The sequence below is a fragment of the Harpia harpyja genome, chromosome 1, assembly GCF_026419915.1.
Source record: "Harpia harpyja isolate bHarHar1 chromosome 1, bHarHar1 primary haplotype, whole genome shotgun sequence".
In the NCBI taxonomy this organism is placed as follows: Eukaryota; Metazoa; Chordata; class Aves; order Accipitriformes; family Accipitridae; genus Harpia; species Harpia harpyja.
Window position 1 is genome coordinate 10,060,466 of NC_068940.1, and position 14,303 is coordinate 10,074,768.

General features: G+C 44.8%; 1 protein-coding gene across 2 annotated transcripts in view; it reads left to right on the forward strand.

Annotated features, from left to right (window-relative positions):
• The first annotated feature begins 2,269 nt into the window (after positions 1–2,269).
• Positions 2,270–14,303, forward strand: part of ADTRP (androgen dependent TFPI regulating protein) — a 32,815-nt gene continuing 20,781 nt past the window's right edge. The window contains exons 1-3 of one of the 2 annotated variants that reach the window (XM_052772908.1): positions 2,270–2,625; positions 10,105–10,239; positions 11,697–11,798. In XM_052772908.1, the coding sequence (XP_052628868.1) occupies positions 2,473–2,625; positions 10,105–10,239; positions 11,697–11,798 (390 nt within the window). In that variant the 5' untranslated portion in view covers positions 2,270–2,472. The remainder of the gene's footprint in view (positions 2,626–10,104; positions 10,240–11,696; positions 11,799–14,303) is intronic. The other variant, XM_052772985.1, reaches the window with a different exon arrangement.

A 14,303-nucleotide genomic window follows, 5' to 3' on the forward strand; every position in this document is an offset into this window, starting at 1 on the left:
AGCTGGGGTGTGATACCAAGCAGACAGAAAATGGTATTTCCCTAAACCATCCCGCTAGATCTGCAGCAGCACATCTGCCCGTGCTTCGATGTGCTCCTTCTTTCCTCCTTCTCTCCACCCCCTGCAAAAACTTTGGGGCTGAATTTCCTGTTCCACTGAACCTTGAGTAGATGTTCATACCCGTGGAGAGAAGGTGTAAGATACGAGCTTTCCAGTGTATTTGTTCACTGCAGTGAAATAAGAAAGACTCCATGAACTGTGGGGTATTAGCCTTCAGATCCTATCTGGTTCTCATCCTTTCTTTGCCATTTTTCTACATCTGAACTTCATCCCTTATCTAGGCTGAAGGATAAGTATCTTGCTGCTTGTATATGGGAAAACAAAGCAGATGGTCTCAGTCTGTTGGACAGGTGTCCACATCAGAAAACTGTCACTGTACTTGACACCTTCCCAGCAATACTGGCCAAGATCCTCCAGAAAAGAAAAAACATACTTTGTCATTTTCCATACATTTACATTCATTTGCATGCATTCGGGCACCTACTGAGCAGAAGCACATGCCTTCCCATTTTTAAAGTTGCTCTACAGCAAAACCTCAGAAAGGCTGGTGTGAAGATAACTTGTTAAGTGCTGACTGCTTGGTGCCTTTGATATGCAAATTGCTAATAAAAAGGGCCCTTCCATGCCATGGTCCTATTCTGTTCCTGCCTTTTGTCACAGGGATGAGTCTTAACAAGGAGGAGCAGAGGAAGAACCGCTCACGACAGCACTGCCTCTCCACAGAAAGTTTGTAAAGGCAGCTGAAAACTTTTTGCTGGATTTCCTAGGAAAAGACTGGTGACATTGTCAGAGTCCAAAAAACATATTCCCATCTCTTTTTTTTTTTTCTTTTTCTGGCAAGGGGTTTTCTCCTACAAACTCAAACAACCACAAAAGTATCTACATCTTTATTTTTCCTAAGTGAGGCAGAAATATTTCACTGGGATTGTGATGGCTGGAATGCCTGGGGAATCTGGATGCGGGTAATCTCAATTAGGGGAGAAGTCAATGAAACACAGGAAGATATTGAAGTGCCTTAGTGCAAGGGCTGTTTCCCAACATGCATCCACATTGCTGTCTGAGTTCATAGGAAATCATCCCACATGGAGCCTTATGTCTGGTACCAGGGGGAAAAAAAAATGCAAGAGAAAAACCAAAACAAACCAAAACACAGCAGATTGCTCAATGCTGCCTGTAGGCCAGTTAGAGGGGCAAAAAAAAAGAGATCCTTTAATCCAGTCTGCTTGGCTGAAGCCCAGCCCTGCCCCCGGGGACAGCCTCCGCAGGGGCGAGAAGAGCATCCCCCTCTCCCCGTCCTGCGTGGGCAAGGTCCAGGCATGGGCTGGGGCATGGTACCCGCTGCCTGGCAAGGCCCCCCTGAAACACTCAGGTGGCAATTACTGCTGACAGCACTGCAATTACGGAGACTCTGGCCCAAATAGCAAATGCCATGTGTGTTTTCCAGTGCTAATTAGGGAGGGAAAAATGAGCATTTCCATGAGAACTTTTTTGATCGCTTCATTTTAGGGTTGTTGCGTGAGCATCGGTTCTTCTCTTCTTTACCCCAGCCCCGACGGTGCGATAATGTTGCGCCAGGGAAGAGGGGCTGTCTGAAAGTGGATGGCAGCACGTAAAGAAGCAGGTAGGCGAGACTCCCTGCTCAGTGCTTAGGGTTTGTCACCCAAGGCCTTTGCCCTGTGTCTCCATCCCTGCCAGAGCTTCAAAGCGACTCAGGGTTTGGCCGACCTGCCGAGCACGGTGGTGATGGATCGCAGCGGCGTGGAGCGGCGTAAAGGCGGCGGAGCCTTTTCCCACAAAAAAATGTCAACGCTCGCACTGATTTTCAACCCCAAGGACCTTTGCCTACGAATCCTCTCAGCTTCCTTGCCACCTCCATAGCCTATCAACAAATCAACTCGTTTTTTTCTTTCACAGGCCGTTATGTTTCCCACTTCTTCCTTTGGCACAAGGGAAAAACAGTCACAGAGGCTTCCCAGGCTGAGCTGGAGAAATGGCTGCACCCACCACTATGAGTGAGGAAAATGCCACTTGTTTTCACTTGCTACCCGAAGCGTGACAGCCCGTTACACAAAATCAGCAGCAAAGCTCCCCCCACTTTTGCAAAAAAACCCCCCAAAACTTATGTAACTCTGCAACTAATCCGCTAATCTTGAGCAAAGCATTTAAATCTGGGGAATAAGCCTATTCTTCTTGCCCCCCCCCCGCCTATCTGTACAGTGAAAAGGGAAACAAATAGAAGCAAAGTTCGCAGCCTTGTGATTATTTCTTTTGACGAGAGCAAAGCGGCAACAACGTGTCCCGAGTCTGCTCCGAAGTACACCCTCCTGCCCTGCCATTTCCCATGCACAGCGACCGAGGACCTTAAGAGAAAAGCTGCTTTTGTCCCGATTATCACTTGCTCTTAGCTAAAGCATGGAAATCTCTACTCTCGCAACGTACCATTGCCTTGCTTTTGTCTGGTATTTTTTCGTTGCCTATTCAATCACACACGTAAGAACAGAAGAGCGGCCATCTGAAGTGTTTCTTTACGGTGGGCAGTGGAAATATTTGACAGTCCTCAATCTGGTAAGCAAATCATGTTGTACAGTGATACCAATTTGTCTATTTGTTTGTCTGCCATCTGTGCCTCAAGACATATGCAGCTGGTATATTTGCTGCTGTTAAACTGCTTCCTTTAACGCTTTATACCCAAAAGGAAACTAAGTAGGGATCCATGCTTGTGCTGTGAAACGTGCTCACAGGTTTTATGCAGAAAGAATATTGGCTGGTGGGCTACTTCGCTTTCAGAAAGTCCTCTGAAGCTAGCTGCCTCCTTGTAAAAGAGACAAGCTACCAGTGAGGAGAAGGACAGAAAGGTAGCATACGTCCAGCCAGGACATCTGCAAGTCTGATGCATGTTATCTAACCCTTAATTCAATACACATTATAATGCTGCTTGAAGTTGTACTTCAGTTTTTTAATAGGCTTTTCTGTCCTGTAAATTACAGAAAAAGGTAAAACAAAGCATAGCACGGGTGCTAATTTAGCCATTCAGAGTACATGCTTAGTTTGACAATCAGCTGAGAGCCCGAGGGAAAGAAATTCCAGCCTGCAGAGAGAGGTGATTGTGACATTAGTACATGTGTTTTAACAGTGCTCTCAGCTGCTTGCTGCATTTCCTAACAGTACACAGAAAAACATAGACCGTAATGTGTTCTGCTTTGCCTAATATGCTAACATTTCACAAGACAGAAATCAAAACGAAAGCACGTGAGATACCCTGGGGGAGAAGGCTTGTTCACAGCCCGAGCGGTTCCTCACTGACTGGTGGCAGTGGGGTGGAAAGACCAGGCGTGTGGAGAGGGTTCCTACAAGGGACAAAGTTCAGGGGCACTTGCTAATCTGAAGGATGACCGCAGGGACCTCCGCAGCCTTTCGTCCATTCTGTGTGACCGTCAAGAGTTAAATATCAGTGGGAGGTCTGGCCCGGGGTGTGTTTGTCTCTACTTTTACTCTTTAGAAGGAGACACCCCATGGTGGAGTTCCATGGAAATTTAAAGGCTCCCTAGCTCCAAGTGGGGCCTTTGGAGACCCCCAAGAGGCTGCGAAATTTAGGTCCCTTCCAACCTCAACCATTCTGTGACTCTGTGAAATATTTGCAACTAGGAGGCAGTGAATGGCATGTGAGGTGGCTACAACAGCCTGGGCTTCAGGGAGCCACGGTGCCCTTCTAAGTGGCCAAGTCGGCTGTGGAAGGATGAGGGCACATATATCGCTGCAGTCAGGATGGCACATGTATGGTTTGTTGCTATGTTGTCTTTGTATCAGTACATCTAGGCTTTTTGTGATGGTTTAAAAATTAATTTTTCTGAAATGCCAGCGATCAAATGGTCAGGATTCACAACCTTAAGGATATTCAGTTTGTCCTGCTGGGACATATGTCAGTAGACTAAAACATCACCAGCCAAGTCCGAGGCAAGAGACTGGGTGCCCAGCTCCTCTCCTTTGTTTTTTGGGGAAGCTGGCCCCATTAAAGTATCAGCCATACCTTCAGGCAAAACAGCATCTCCACACCCATCCCCTGGCACCATTATAATGAGATCTATCACGCAGTATATGACACAACTCTAAAGCATGAGATCAAGAGGAGAAAGCAAGTAACCCATCTCCCAGTATTTTGGCATGCAGAAATACTCATTGAAATTATCATTCATCTTCCCTTAGTGACAAGCAGTGGATGATCAGGGAAAGGCTGCACAAGACAAGAGCATGTGTAAGTGTAAAATGAACTTTCCGTGACTCTACCCTCACGCTGGCATACTGATGTGCCCAGTCAGAAGAGAAATCCAGAGGTAGCTAATACCCATTCAAAGCCTTCCCTTCATCTATCTAAAGGAAAAACATACCTGTTCATACTTTTGGTACCTTCCCTATCCTGTGGCAATGAGTGCCATGAGGCAAGTGTGCCTTGTGTGAAAGAGCAGTTCATTTTGATGGTGTAAACCAGCTTCCTGACAACTGAATTCAATGCCTCTTTAGTTCTGTGTTATAATTTAATTGTCCACCCCTGTTCACTTTTTCTTTGCCACTCATTAGAGACCTCCACCAGATTTTCCCCTCGGTTATTCTCTTCTGCAAGCTGGAAGTCCGAGCCTTTTTAATCTCTCTTCACAAAGGGCTGCTTCTTTCATTAAAGCATCCTTGTCACCCTTTGCAGTAGTTTTTCTAGTTTCAGAAAGGGGTAAGTAGGGCAGGCTGCAGTGGTCGAGCTATGAGCACAGCATGGATTTATACAGTGGCCTAAAGGTGTTTCCTCTTCTGTTGTTTATTTCTTAACAATTCTTAACTCTCTATTTGTCTTTTTTGATTACTGGTGAGCAAGCAGCTGGCAATTTGAGAGCGCTATCCACAGTGATTTCTTTCCTGGATGGCGATAGTTAATTTAGAACCCACTGTTGAAAAATATATAATTGAAGTTGCTTTTTTTTCTGAAATGCATTACATTGCATTTACCAACACTGATTTTCACCTGCTATTTGATCTCTCAGGCACTCAGCATCCTGAGATTCTCCGGCAATTTTGCAGTCAGGCTTCGCTTTGACAGAGAAAAAAAAAAAAAAAAAAAGATTTACAAAGCTTTACCACCTCAGTGTTTGCTCCCTTCCCCAGCTCATTTACGGATCTGCTGAACAGCTCAGGTCTCATTAAATCTCCGTGAACAGGAGCCCTTGCTCCACTTCTCCAGTCCTTTGTCTCCCATATTTTAACCACTTATTAATCCAATCCCGACGCTAAAACAGTGCTGTCAGCCAACAGGGACATGGTTTGGGCTGAAGATGTTGCCTCTCTCTCACACAGAAAATGTGGCAATGGGGCAGCATGTGCAAAATCACTCCTTCATGGCCAGTAGTCCTTGTTCTACAGAGACGACGTTTTTTTCAAGGAAGGATTGCCCAAAAGGGAGAGGGGCACGGGGAGAGAAATGCCCTCATCCCCCCTTCTCCCGCTGATTTGGACAGCGTTTGTTGGTATCTCCAGGTGGCAAAATTTTCCTGAGCCGCTGTATAAGAGAGGAAGAAGGTGAGAAGACAACATGGTCCAGGGGACCATGGAGCTCCCTGTGGGGCTCCCCAGGACCTAGAAGAGCCGTCCCATGGTTTGGCATTAAACCACTCCCTGCTGCTGCTGAGGGACATCAAGGAACGGGAGGCGGCTGTCAACCACAGACGTCCATCAGGTGCACACCCGATGCGTTACGTTTCTGTGCCTTTGGACGTAGTCCCAGGAGACGCCTCGGGATGCCGGGAGGTACGGTCCTGGGGAAGAAGATCAGGCAAAAGCTTCTCGCTGGGCTGTGCTGGTTCGGTGGAACCGCCGCGCTGGGCAGGGCTGGGCCGTACCTTGGAGGCTTCCCCAGAGCCAGGCACGCAGAGCGCTTGCCCAGCTCTTCTGCCTGTCTCCTGCCAGACTGTGATTGCCTGGCTTCTGGCACCAGCTGACTGAATCACTTGGAAATTTTCCCCCAAAATTCCTCTTAGCTCTTTGGAATTGCATTTGAAAACTTCCTTCTGTGGAAAGCTGCTGTGGCCGGCTTGCTCTCATCCAAAATGGAAATACTGGGAAATGTGACATTTTCCGGGGATGGAAATGCAGCTTGACTCCTAGCTCTGCTGGAGGGATGCTGGAAGAATTTTTTCTAGATATGACCCTCTTTTATCACCTCATTCAATTCCTCGCTAGTCATGCAGCTCTCCCAAGAGAGCTACAGCTCTGACGTGACTTCAGATTCATTTATCTAGTTAATGATCATAGCAATCAAGATTCAGAAAGGAAATATTTTTGTAGGGGAAAAAAAAAGAGATAAGTGGGTTTTGTACCAGAGGAGTTCATTGACCGATTATTGAACAAGCAGAAATGACAGATAAAAACAGTTTTGTATCCATTTGTCTGTGACACAAAACAGTACAAGCTGAATCATTCATTGCCTGAAATATCCAAGCTCGTAAAAATCTGCTCACTGCTGTAAATCTATTAGTAAATCATTGCATAATGAGCACACTGTACCTTTAAAAACTATTAATTGCATTCCTGCCCCATTTTATTCCTTATGCCTTTGTCTCTCGTAATTGAAATACTTTTCAATTCTCTTGAAAGCTGTTTTTTATTTATTTCAAAATAGACCCAGTATTTAGTATACATATTTTCCAGGTCTCTATCATGTGAATGGATGTGTGTCTACACTAAAAGTTGACTGTTATGTCTAATAGCCTATTTGGAATATTGGATTTATGCCCCCTTAAGGGCAGAGCTTGGAGCCCGATTTATTTGTACTAGTTGGAGATTTCAATATACACATATGGCTAGATCTTATACACGAAAGTAAATCATGTCAGGTTAGTTAAACAGAAACACCCCTTTGATCACTGCAGCAGATAAAAATTAAGGTTTGTCTTTGTCACTATGACTCTCAGTTTGGAAAATCGATCTGGTCAAATTTAGCATTTCTACAGCACCTAGTGCCATGGAGCGTTGTGGGTCTAGAGAGGAAAGCGGCATCTCTCCAACACGGATAATCATATCCATATTCTCTTCTTTGGGTTAATTGTTAGCTTTCTGAATGCTTCCAGTCTTCCTTCTGTTTGTGTGGGAATACTTTAGGGGATCCTCTTTATTTACAGCCAGCAGATTTATATTCCATGAGTGGCTGCAATGGATTTGTGAGCGCCAGCACTGCTATTTGGGAAACTCACAGGACATCTGGAATAATTTGATGTTTTCATGTAATTTTTTTTTTTTTTTTAATGTCAACATTTTCCCATAGTGAAGGGCTGCGAGATTTGGATGCACCTTTCTTACAGGAATAAAGCCTGGAAGAGCATGGGTTTGGAGCTCTGACTCCAGTCTACCGGTAGCGCGCTCTGCCAGACTGAGCATTACTAGGGATGGTTCTAGCTAGGTTCAGTTTTCTAGCTTGAAAATTACTTGTATATTCTTCCATTGCTCCTGGAAATACAGGGTGATCACAAACTGACTGAAACGCCTTTGAACCCACAGGGACGGACAAGGGTAGAGCTATGAGCAGGGCAAAAACAAGCTCCTGAGACTGACTGAGTTCAAACTTCTTCAGGAGTTGTTCTTCTCCGTATTCAGCCAGAGAAATGGGTCAGGTTACACACTCAGATAAGCATTTTCCATACAGAAGATAACATTGTCCTCCCCTGCATATGACAGAATATTTACCAGGCTGAGAATGTGGCTGTTTTAGGACTGTTTCTTTTCAGAAATGTTTGTTTTAGTTAATTTTGAAAGTGGGGGGAAGAAGTAGCCTATCCCTGTCCCATGATTAATGTAAGGCTGACCATGAACAAGATAATAATAGCCCCATCCTCTGGGAACCAGGCCTCTCCCTAATTGCTTTATTGGCAATTAGTCACCATGTGTCACCAGACTGTCACCATCCTCATGTTCATTTTTCATGCTTTTTACAGAAAGTTACTGTTGACTCTGCAGGGTGTAACAAGAGCTTCTGTTTATTACCAGGTTTTTCTTAGTTCTTCAAGGACTTGGTTTTGGTGTCCTGGTGAGGCCGGGGACTGGGGCAGATGTTTGGGTTGAACGTGTGCTTGGGTTGAAGTACGCTGCGCCCCAGTACGGACTTTTCTGAACTAGACCTGTGACTTGGAGGGCTGAATCCCTACTGACTGAAATTGCGCCTGCAGTTACAGAGGCTAATTGTGATAATGGGGGGAGAGAGAGAGAGAAAACCACATTTGAAAGAGCTGGTTTGGGTGCCTCAGAATTGAACAAAACCATATGTGGGTTCTGATGAAGCTGCTTGGGTTGTTTTTATGTAAAAACGTGGCTGTTCACCCCATGCTCTTGAGAGGAAACACGGGGCTTTGCAGCTGAACCGGGTGGTGCACGACCTCTGATACCTCGTCCTGGGTGTCCCTGGGCCAGTCACCCAGCCCGTGCCAGCACCTCCCTACCTCCACCGCTGTGGGTCTGCGCAGGGAGGGGGGACACCCCACCAGGGGCACCCGGCTGCAGTCTGCGGTGGCTGCCATCTGGACTGCAGAAAGGATAGGGAAGGAGGGATGTATCTTTTCCCTTTGCTGGGAAGCCACAAAATGGATGGGGATGCTTGCGGATAACTGCAAGGATACTTCGGCCATGCAAACTACGCTCATTTTGCTCCCCAGGAAGAGTCAGTCTCTGCAAACTAAAGCTTGCAGAAACCCTTGTTTGACAACGGGCACGGTGAAATCATAGTCCCCTCCTTCCCTCAGATATTTTGATGATAAAGGAATTTCTGATGGAAAAGCATTGCACTAATTCTGTCCCCTCCCAAGCACCACCCTTCTCAGCTCCTTCAGAAACTGATGAAGTAACTGGCCACAACTTCAGACGTTTTGCTCTAAATAAATATCCAGTTCAGAGTAAGATCATGGCAAAAGAGATCTCATCCTGAAAGCTGTAACACAGCCTCTTTCCGTTTAAGCATCGCTAGCTGGTCCGGCGTTTGCAGTACGCTGCATTTCCCATATTGCATCACTCTGGGACAACCTAGCCTTAAAAAGAAGAGGCCGCACCGTGAGTTAACAGAACTGAACTAGACTCAGTGCTGAATGCAAGGTAACGGGAGAAATATTTTTCTGCAAGGCTTTGCCTTTGTGCATCTGACAAATCTCATTTAACAAGATCCCCTGTGCAGTGTTAGGAGAGAAGATGAAGTAATCAAAAAAGCAATATTGGTTTAAACCACAATATTGTGGCAATTTCATACACAGTTTGCAGAATTCTGTTTTGTCGCTGTGCACTTACCTAATTCTTTACCAAATCCTCCCAGCACCCTCCCCAAACCACCCCATCCTCATTACTTGTAAATGATTTAAGGAAAGAAAAAAAAAACCAACCCAAAACAACACACACGCAGAGCTCCAAAATTCAATAGTTATAAATAGTTTAACTTGCTCAGTTTTGGTTACTGAAGTCTGGATTTCTGCTTTTAAGCACTTGAAATCCTTTCCTGAATCCCTCTGAGTTCAGCAAAAGAGGTTCTGGTTTTGATAACTTCCACACCTAATTCTCACGTTAGAGCATTTTGAGCTACTTGACACTGAGATCAACTGCACCCTGAGTCCCTGGAAAGAAGGCCCTGTGTTGGCTAAATGGGGGGAGAAGCTATCTAGCAATTGCTTTACAGGAAACATTTCCTGGCATATTTTGTTCTCTCCTGTTCCTACACAGATAACTTGAACATAACAATTAACATAGGAAGTGTGAAGGAGCTGGCTTTCAACATGTCCTGCCACCTCTCCCATCTGAATCACATTACACATCTCTGTTTAGTCTATTAAATGAGATACTGTTAAAGTTACCTCCCGAACAACTTTATTTAATCAGTTTCCGTTAGTAAAAAAGATTTAGCCAACAGCTATTTCCCTCTACACAGGCTTGCATCTCAGGAACAAAACAGCTCCCTGAAGAGCAAGAACAGAGTTCATTGAGGAACGTGCTAATGAAAGCTGGATGAGTTTCCCTCATTAGGTGTAATTACTTTAGGTTTTGCAGGCTGTCTTCTATGGGGTGTCCTTCCTGGCTGATGTGTTGAGACTAATTAAGAAACTGCGATGTGCTAAGTGCATAATTTCCAGCAGAGACCTTCTTTTCAGTGTCCTGGCTTTCCCAGTGTCCACAGTAAGTAACCTCTGTATGTAAAAATTATGTATGCATAAATGATTAGGGGTGTATAGCAGCATAACATACACATGTATAAAATAGATAAGAACTGTAGGCTCTCTCTTACCATTTGAAAATGGATTTGGAGCGTTTAGAAGAGGAAACAGTGCTGAGCTTGTCATGGTTGAATGCAAGGCCTCTTGCACAAACTTTAGGGTTGCTGTCCCTGAGTGAATACAGGTTGACCCCAAAGGGTGAATGAGGTGTAACCTCTTCATTAATCTCATAGTCCAAATAGCTGTGGGTTTATCGATTCAGGGCATTTCTCTAAAGGGCAGCACGGGCCAGGAGGACACGAGAGGGTACCTAAGAGGCAGCAGAATCTCCCATCTCCTTCTCTGACTCCAGTGTGGCTTTAAATAAGCGCTGGAGAGAAACAGATTCACAGGAAAATAATTGTAGTCACAGCCTATGTCAGATTCACCACGGATCACCTACTCCCTCACAGACAATGCTGTTTATTGAAAGGCTGTTTATCTGGTCCTGTGGGTTGGACACGAACCGGTGCGTTATATATGTAGGTACTGCTCTGTGTGAGTGAAGCCTGCAGCCACCTCTGAATCTCAAAGGGCTGAGAAGTGCTGCTTAAATCTGGTCCACAAGGAGCTCAGCCAGCTAGCTCACTAAAAAAGTCCTGCCAGGGATGGAGACAGAGAGACTGGCTAATTTAGCTTCCCTGCACAGCTGTATTCACGATGCTGCTGTCATATTCCCCCCAGGGATCCTCACCATGCCCGCAGGACAGAGGCACAGGGTAGTCTTATTCTTCCAGCATCTCACGTCCCTGATTTCCAACCCCAAGCACAAAGTGTGCTCAAATACAAAGCCAGACCAAAAAAGTGCAAATCAGCTTCCAGGTATCAGTAACTGATACCAGGGTTCATCTCCTGCAGTTAAGTTCTCCCACTGTAAATCTTTCTCTGTTGGGAAAAAGATGGGTGCCCACAGCGCGGCTTGCACCTGCAGTTTAGGAATTAGCCTTATGAATTGCAAAGATAAGGGTAAGTTTTATGTGAACTGTCTTACCAAGATCTGTTTTTACTTTGTTACTGAGCAGAACAAATGCTGTGGCTTGACAGTCAATCCCTCGAGGAGAACTTCTGGACCATCAAAAGATCCCATCTGCAAAGGAGGCGGCGGGGGGGAAGTTTAAAGCTAGTATTCCACAGAAAATGTCAGTGTTGGTAGTTTATAAAGGAGGTTTTTCTCGCAGTATCAACACAGAACACTGCAGCTCAGAGTAAATTCCTTTCTTTATGTTGTAACATGTGAGATATGTGAGTTTATCTGGCAATATCACCACATTTCATGTAGGAGATGTTTTGCCTTCTTAGAAATGAAAGCACTAGCCAAATCCCATCAGTTAGGTTTGTCTTTCATTTTGAAATTTCTTTCATTTTGTATTTTGGTTCCAGTTTGTGTCTATATCCTTTTGGACACTGTATACCTACAATCGAGAGCTGGTTTACCCCAAAAGCCTTGATGGAATCATCCCACTCTGGTTAAATCATGCTATGGTGAGTAAGAAACACCCCTGCCTCTCACAGAGAAGAGAGACTTTGCAATGCGTGTCCCACCGTTGCATTGTGTCGCTTTCCAGGAGAGTTTCACGGCTTCTTCTTTCTCACCTCCTCCTTCCTACTTATCTGAATCTGATGTTGAGCTGTACGCAGCAAACAGATGCATGTGCTTGAAGTCACCTCAAGAAGCCTTTTAGCACACAAGCAACGTCAGTGAATCGGTGCTTGTCAAACCTCTGAAGTCAATGAAGTGATGTGTAGTCATAAGGAAAAAAAAATCTCTTCTCGGTTATTGTAGCTCAAAAAGAAATTGTTTCTGCAAACAGAAGCCTATGAAATACAAAATGGCTGGGAGTATAACAAAGCAGTTCTTAACTTTTAAAAAAGGTAAAAGAACCAAAGAACATCTGACGGCTCTACAGCTAACAAGCTAATGTGTGCACAGCTTTGAATAGCTGAATTGCAATGATTGTTTACAGATTTTCTATAAATACTTTCCAGATTTCTCCTTCATTTGCTCTGGCTGTTTTTATGATGTGTTGAATAATCACATATTTCTCATCAGTCAAGTGTAAGGAGGCTGACAGTAACATGGAAACCGTGGGTGGATTGTAAGGTCAGGGAGGCCTCGTGGGGCTAATGGGAAGGGGGAGAGAAGGGAGAGGTTCAGCACTAGACTGAATCAGAGAAGCCAAAAAGTATGAAATAATTGCACAGAAGACTCATTTCTCTCCAGACTTCATTTCTTAAGTACAACGCTTTGCAACCCACTGCGGCAGTTCCCGATGCGTGTTGAAGGTAAACGCGGGAGGCTTCGGGGTTTCTGGCTGAGGACACTTGCTAAAGGTTTTGAGCAGCCGCTTGATTTAGACAGGCGTATTCAGATACGTGTGCCTGGAATCCAAACACACATAGGCACGTCCGCATTACTGATATCCGAGTGATAAAACTGCAGCCATCGTGCACTTTTAACCTTATCACCTGCTCTCTGCCCACCAATTCGTCTCCACCGGGGCCTTTGCGCGGCTGTCCAAACCTCTGCACAGAAGCAAACGGGCACCACTCTCTCTCAAAACCATCGTCCACCAAAAAGAAAGATTCCTTGTGTCCTCAGCATCACGCTGGTTTCAGGTCCGGGATTTGCTATGGGCGACTGGTTGAAGCTTAAAATCTTCACGGTAGTGGAGGTGCTGGGGACAGGGAGGGCACAGGGTGGAGCTGAGAGGAGATGGGCTTTGCTGCTTGTTTTAATCCCGGCGCACAGCTGAGAATTTGCCCTTTCCATTTCCACATTTGTTTATGACATGGGAAGGTCGAGATGTGCTAGAACGTACATTTTTATTTCATGTGCAAGAACTCTTTGCAGGAATCCCTCAAACGTATTCGTTATAACTTCTTTCTTACCCTACCTACATCTACATTTCATAACAGAGTCATTTTGACAACCACAAAAAGCTTTTCCATTTCAGAAATGTCAAAAACAGGTGTTAAAAAAGGAAAACAATTCTTCCTCAAAATTATTTTGACGAGAAAGAAGCTTCACATAAAGCAAACCTCTACCACAACCTAGTATTTTATTCTAAAGCTCTTAATACACTGCAGACTTCTTGTGCTTGACAGTTCCTGGGTGGGAAATTTTCCTTCCAGTCACTATTGAGCATAAAACATCTGCCACCAGCGTAGACCGATCCCCGCTATTGACAATCCCCACATTTTGGGACACCTTCCAACAGGTGCCTTCAGACTTAGCTGAGGCATTTCTTTCTTTCAACCCAAAATATCCGCTGGGAACACTAGGAAGATCCAGGCAGCTACCGACACTTTAAGGGACAATCTCCAAGTTCTGATTGCCAAGCTTTTTCTTTGGGTTCATTTCCTTGCACATTGCTATACTTTATGGCTCTGAGATTACAGACTTTACATGGCAGATTGAGGCAGCATCTAGCTGGCTTTGGTGGGAAAAGACATCGGTGTATCAGTAGTAGACGTCAGTGCCATATCGTTCGCAGTGGGAGTATATTTTTTTTTTTATCTCGGTCTATTTTAACATTGTAAATAGGGAAAGCATATGTTGTTATGTAACTGAAGAGTGAACCTAAAAAATAATCATGCAAAAACACTTCAGGAATACCAAGCTCCTTGTGTTCGCAGTGATGCTGCAGCACCTTCCTTGCAAAAATGAACTAGCCATTTATTTTTCTCACATTTACTGCTCTTACAGTGGGAAAGTGTCGTTGCCCACCTGGTAACCCAGAGTCGTACAGAGAGCATTACATTTTAGGCATGTTTTTGCACTCCGAGCAGGAACATTTTCTGTTTCGCAGAAAGGATGGCTAATGCAGAAAGGAATCTTGCTAATATTTGAAGGAGGCCAAATACTCCAGACTACCTGGGTTTCTCTCTTTGCCTTTCTACTGAGTTTAACCCAAGGGCTATGCCTCGGTTTCCTCTTCTGTTTGCCTGGGATAATTATGTTTTACCGTCTTTATACAAAGCTTTGAG